The sequence below is a fragment of the Citrus clementina genome, unplaced genomic scaffold (assembly GCF_000493195.1).
Source record: "Citrus clementina cultivar Clemenules unplaced genomic scaffold, Citrus_clementina_v1.0 scaffold_3, whole genome shotgun sequence".
NCBI lineage: Eukaryota > Viridiplantae > Streptophyta > Magnoliopsida > Sapindales > Rutaceae > Citrus > Citrus x clementina.
In genome coordinates, this window is record NW_006262339.1 from 29,615,665 (window position 1) to 29,621,775 (window position 6,111).

A 6,111-nucleotide genomic window follows, 5' to 3' on the forward strand; every position below is an offset into this window, starting at 1 on the left:
TTGAACTTTGCTCACACTTTCCGTGTCCGGAACCTCCACTTGCTGGGTTCTTTCTCTATCACGACAGCACTGTCCGTGCCAGCCTATTCCAGGTATAGCCTTTAACCTCTTTTCTGGTTGTTGTTAATTGGGTTTTGTATTGTGGGTTCTGTGTTTGTCCCTTTTCTGTACCCATACTCTTAGATATTTTGTGATTTTCCTTCTAAAACCTCGGTATGTCCCACCGAAAGGGAAAAAGAATTGTAGTTGAGAGCGATGAAGAGATAGAGGATTCCTATCCCCATTTGTTTAGACCTAGTGATATCATACATTCCTCTCGTAGTGTAGGTCCCTCCTATCATAAGGATACCCTTGAATACCCTCGTCCCATGGCCATTTCACCTTTCCCTGAATTAGAGCTTGTAGGAAACAGAGGTGGACCCGCGTCGGGCTATGGTGAGAATCACAACTCTGGTGGGGTTGGGGTCCCTGAAGACGTAGGTAATAGTGAGGGGAGTAGTTCCGAGCCGAGCAGACCCCCTAAGAAGAGAAACCTTGGTCATAGGGTGGAGGCAGATTCCTACCCTATTGATTATATAGCCTGTGCCACCACCCCAACTAACCTGTTCAAGCTTAGAAATCTCTACGACATTCCTGCAGATGTTCTCCTAGTAATTCCTGGGAAAGATGATGTTCCTAGTCGGCCTCCGAGGGGATATGTGACGATGCACCTGGAGAGCTTCAAACTAGGAGCTCGGTTGCCCCTTCAGCATTACTTTGCCAAGATACTGGGTGGTATGCACCTAGTTCCAAGTCAGCTACATCCAAATGGATGGAGGGTTCTTTCAGCTATGTATGTGTTATGGGAGAGGTGTGGATCAGAGGAACCTTCCCTTGCTGAAGTAAAGCATTTATACCAGCTGAGGAGTAGCCCGAAGGAAGCAGGCTGGTACTACTTTATGTCGAGCTCTGCGAAGAGGAAGCCGATCACCGGATTTCCTTCCTCATGTAAAAATTAGAAGAACAAATTCTTTTTTGCTGGAGGAAATTGGTGACCAGGATCAAGTGGAGGCTCCTTTAGATGGGGGTGCAGGAGGGGAAAGCCGGGGATCGTGCTTTTGAAGTAGGTCAAGGGCCAGTGCCTACTCCCCCTGATGTTGCTGATCCTCCTCTTCTTGAGACTGCTGATCCTTCGACTACTGAGGCGGTTGAACCTCATAACCCTTAAGTTTATTTTTGTATAAATTCTAGACTTTCATCTGTTTTGTAAACATTTGAGTATAAATTTTGAATGCTTTCTGTGGGCCTTTTATTGTGGTTTTGCTTATGGATCGTTTTTGTAAATTGCGTTATCATATTTAGTTGGCTTTGCCTGCTGGTCCTTTAATCGACTGAGCAGGAATGGGCACTTGTTTGCCATAACCAATTTTGTAAGTTTGCCTACTGGTCTTTTTAGGTGACTGAGCAGGATTAGACACTTGCTTGCCTTAATAAAATTTCGTGAAAATGCTTGCTGGTCCTTAGGCGACCGAGCAGGAATAGGCACTTGCTTACCTTAGTAAATTTCGTGAAAATGCCTGCTGGTCCTTAGGCGACCGAGCAGGAATAAGCGCTTACTTGCCTTAGTAAAATTTCGTGAAAATGCATGCTGGTCCTTAGGCGACTGAGCAGGAATAGGCGCTTGCTTGCCTTAGTAAAATTTCGTGAAAATGCCTGCTCGTACCTGGCCGAATAATTCTGCACTAGGGGACTTCTCAAGTTGTACCACAGTCGGCCTATCCTCACACCCTCTTTTAATCCTCTCAATGCCTGCGGGTGATTGAAAGCTCCCAGATCAAGTACGGCTCGGTGGTATCGTTTTACAAATTCCCGAAGAGATTTATGTTCCTCCTGCTTTATCCCTATCAGTTCCATCATATCGTCCTCTGGGGCTACTGCTCCTCGAAACTGCTCGGCCAACTGTTGGCACATCTGCTCGTATCCTTTTATACTTCCTCGTGGCAGCTTGCGGTACCACTCTCGGGCTCGTCCCTCTAATGTCAATGGGAACACCCTGCACCTCTGAGCAGGTGTTAGACCTTGCACACCCGTCATGTCGTTGAAGCGTTCAATATGCACCAGTGGGTCATTCCGCCCGGAGTATTTGAGGTCGGAGAAGCGAAAATCTCTTGGGATTACAATACCCATGATCTCAGCTGATAACGGGGACTCTTCATCTAGCATTATCCTCCAAGTCGGGGGCTTTCTCTTGCCCTGAATCTGCTCCATCACCTGCGTCAATCTGCGCACCTCACCCTCCAATTCTACAGCACGGTCAGGATCGTGTGCAGCTATCTGATCTCGCTCCTGCTCGGCATTCTGCAGCCATTGTCTGAGCTCTCCTTCATCAACATTGGCTCCTCGGCCATCAATTTCCAGTACTCGTCCAGAGCGAGGTTTCTATGAGCATGCACCCCGTAGGATTGGTCTACCATCTACCATTTAAGGAGTCTTGACCTTCATCTAGCATTATCCTCCAAGCGAAAATCTCCCTTCATCCATGCGCTCCCCTAGGACCCGACCAGCATTTCTATGAGCATGCACCCTGTAGGATTGGTCTACCAGTGGAGGGATTTCCTCAACCCTACGCCTCCGGAGGCTGAGTTCTGCCTCAACTTCATCTCTCCCCACGAGAGTTTCATAGTCCCTTCTCCGCTCATCCCTCAGCTCATGCAATATGGCCACGAGAGTTTCTATTTGTTTCTCCATCCGTTCCATCCGATCTTGCATCATCCTCTCTCTAGCCTCATTTGCTATCTCTCGGAGAGTGATTGTTTCACCAGTTTCATTGTCGCCACCTAAGGCATCCTTCCTTGATATATCCATAACCGATTGTTCGCTGCTTCTCCGATGACTACTAATTTGGTGGTAGCTTTTTATCTAGCTCCCCACAGACGGCGTCGAAATATTGATGCTGAAATCTGCTCGCCCTTTACCCGACCAGATTTCTCCACCAACGCTTATATGTTTAATGGAACGATGTCACTCTCTCTTTGCTTTAACGGTCGCTTACGTCACTAGGTTGAAGTCACCCCTTTTTATCTTGCTAAGCTTACGTTCACAAAGAAATAGATCAGAGACGCCGGTGGTTTTACTAGCGTAAACCCTCCGATGCCTAAGTTAGCACAAGGTGTTTACGGAAAAACGGTTCAATTTAGATTTCGGAATGGCTTACGATTCACTCTCAATTTAGACAGAAAAACAGTCTAGTTTCAATTTGACAGAGTTTTCCCTTCTCTCTCAGTTTTTTCATCCCCTTCTTCATTGGTTTCTTCCTCTTTTATAGCCGCTATCCCACGTTTCCGTTCACCATTCATTCCCCCTTTCTCGGGTAATGGCAGCCCCTTATGGGACTCCAACTGCCACATATTGGGCAAACGTGGGACATTGTGTCTCCCTCAATGGTTCTGGGAAAAGCTTAACTGTCGTGATTTCATGAGATCGTGTTCCCGCTCTTTGAGGAATGGGCATCTGCTCGGTATATGTTTTTGATCGGTATATTCCTCTGGCTGGTAATCATCTCTGGTCGGCCCATGTTTGTAAAGGGCTCATTATCAGTGTTCTGCTCGTATCATTCAACTGAGGTGATCCACCCCGGGGTGGGGATGATGGCATAGCTGAGCTGGTGCTCTTATTTACTTAACACCATGTATCCAATGGACAATCCAATCACTAGTCCAGGCACATACCTCAGTTTTGCCATTTTCCAATCAAACCGGCTTGCAGTTTCGTCGTGATCAAAATAAGCCAAACGAGGTGCTTTTGGCAGGCCGTCATTGCTACATCTCACAGTCAAGGGCTCTCCACACAAACGAATGTTCCCAATATAGGAATCATTTTCAAATGTGTTAAATTGATTGCCTCGAGGAATGTGTCCCCAAAGTCGGTTATATGAAAGATTTAACAATGAAAGGGCTGTAATGCTTAACAATTGCTCTGGGATTCTTCCATCAAGCTTGTTGAAAGAGAGGTCCAATGATTTAAGGGCTGTCATATTCTCAAAGGACACCGGAATATTACCTGTCAGGCTATTATGTGAAAGGTTGAGCACTTTGAGTGATTTAAAGTTTCCTAGTACTTCAGAAATCTCTCTGTGGAATCGATTGCTTGAAAGATCCATTGCTCTAAACATGACAAAGATCTTTTGGAATTGAAAATCGTGTCCTTTCATTGCCACCGTTATGGACTCATCACAAAAGGCTCTACCCATATATTCAAGTCTTCCATGTTCGTCCACATTCTTCATTGCTTCCATACTAGGAAAAATCCTTCTTGGCAGAAAACCAGTGAATTCAGTATGAGAGAGATCAATGATTCGAAGGGCTTGAAAGGGAAATGTAATATTGGAGTTGCATGGTGGACCATCGAATTGATTAGACCTCAAGACAAGAATTTTTAGCTCCGAAAGTGATCCCATCCAACATGGAAATGAGTCACTTATCATGTTGTTCTCCACATTGACAACTTCCAGCTTAATATATTTAGCCAGAGATCTTGGTAATGGCCCTTCTAACTTGTTGCTATAAAGGTCAAGACTCCTTAAATGACTTGCATTTGCGAAAGTATTATGGATGTGACCCTCAAGGCTGTTGTTCTCCAAGTGCAGAGTAATCAGCTCAGTGCTAAAGTTTCCACTTTCCAAGACATGGAGGAATTGTTCCGCTCAAATTGTTGTCCGATAAGGAAAGATGTTGAAGGAAACTCAAGCTGTAAATAGATGGAGGGATCTGTCCGGACAATTTATTATTTGAAACTAAGAAGATTTCGGTTGAAGGTGGTGGAACCAGAATTGATCCTTGGATTCTATTGTTTCACAGATCAAGGATGGTGATATTCATCCATGGATGTAGCTCTATATGTGTCAAAAAATTGTTGGAAAGAACAAGGACAGTCAAACTCTTCCATCCTTGAAAACCATATTTCGAAATCCGACCATGAATTCTGTTGTTAGAGAGCTCTAAGACACTTAAATTTTCTGAGTTTCTCAAGAAACTTGGGAACTCACTGACATTGCAATTAGAGAAACGCAAAATCTTAAGGCTAGGTAAGGAATATTCAATAAAGATATTGGCAGAAGAGGTAAATGAGAGTAGGCTGTTATTTGAAAGATCAAGAAATTGAAGCTTTTGTAACTTTGAGAACTGGTCAAATCTGATTGCGCTACCAAATCATTTGATGAAAGATCGAGAATAGTGAGGTTCACTAATTGAAAGATGGAATTAGGAATTGTACCACGGATCTCATTTTCTTCCAAACGAACATCCTGTAGTGAATTAGGCCACTGGAATGGATCAATAGGACCATTGAGCTTGTTCCATGCAAGGTTTATAGAAATCAAAGAAGGCAGAGTGAACCACCAAGATGGTACTCTGCCTTCGAAATAGTTTCTAGAAAGGTCTAAAGTGGTTAAATAAGACTATCCACTTACATGATAAGGCAGTTGGCCTGTAAAATGATTTGATGCGAACACAATTTCAGTAGCTCTGGTAAGGTTTCCGATTGATGTTGGAATTGACCCAGTGAAATTGCAGAATCCAATATGTAAAACCTTCAAGAAAAATAGATTTCCAATTAAATATGGTATTTCGCCTAAAAAATTACTAAGAGAAAGATCCAACTTCCTAAGAGAACTAATCCAATTAGACTTCGGGAGATAACCTGTGAGTTGACTGTTTAGTTTTAAATTGAGTATTTGAAGATTTGGAAAACGAAAAATGTCGTCTGGGAAATTTCCTTCCATCGCAGTATCACCCATATCGAGATCCGTCATTGTTGAAGACAAGTTTAATAGAGAAAAAGGTTTGATCAAAGACATGTTTGTCTTTCTGAGATGTAGAAGGCTTAATTTTGTAAGGTTACTTGCAAGCAAATCAAAAGTTTTTTGTTCGATTGTCAAGACGCAGAAGGAAATGACAAGATGAGTTAGTTTGGACAAGTGGGACATTTCATAAGGGACTAGACCACCGAAATTGGAAGCCGAGAGGTTAAGATATGTCAATTCCTTCAGCCATCCAAACTCCGGAGAGAGTTGAGAACCGAGGAAATTGCTATAAGCAAGGTTGAGGGATTGGAGATGTGAAAGATGAAAGAGGG

At 43.7% G+C, this 6,111-nt stretch overlaps 2 protein-coding genes across 2 annotated transcripts; one reads left to right on the forward strand and one right to left on the reverse strand.

Moving 5' to 3' along the window:
* The first annotated feature begins 215 nt into the window (after positions 1-215).
* On the forward strand, positions 216-998 carry LOC112099833. Its single transcript, XM_024187322.1, has one exon. The coding sequence runs from the start codon at positions 216-218 to the stop codon at positions 996-998; it is 783 nt and encodes a 260-aa protein (XP_024043090.1).
* Positions 999-3,649: 2,651 nt separating this feature from the next.
* On the reverse strand, positions 3,650-5,788 carry LOC18048938 (receptor-like protein 9DC3). The gene is made up of 3 exons (XM_024187323.1): positions 5,447-5,788; positions 5,183-5,326; positions 3,650-4,612 (listed from the first exon to the last, which is right to left on the reverse strand). Exons 1-3 carry the CDS (start codon positions 5,786-5,788, stop codon positions 3,650-3,652), a joined length of 1,449 nt encoding a protein of 482 aa, XP_024043091.1.
* Positions 5,789-6,111: the final 323 nt, after the last annotated feature.

Excerpts from the sequence above, each read along its gene's own strand:
- LOC18048938 (XM_024187323.1), bottom strand. The coding sequence starts at position 5,788 with ATGACGGATCTCGATATGGGTGATACTGCGATGGAAGGAAATTTCCCA. Across the intron at positions 5,327-5,446 it reads CAGGCCAACTGCCTTATCAT|CTCAATGGTCCTATTGATCC; the intron begins GTAAGTGGATAG and ends GCATGGAACAAG. Across the intron at positions 4,613-5,182 it reads ATCTTTCATCAAATGATTTG|AACAACAGCCTTGAGGGTCA; the intron begins GTAGCGCAATCA and ends CTGCACTTGGAG.
- LOC112099833 (XM_024187322.1), top strand. The coding sequence starts at position 216 with ATGTCCCACCGAAAGGGAAAAAGAATTGTAGTTGAGAGCGATGAAGAG.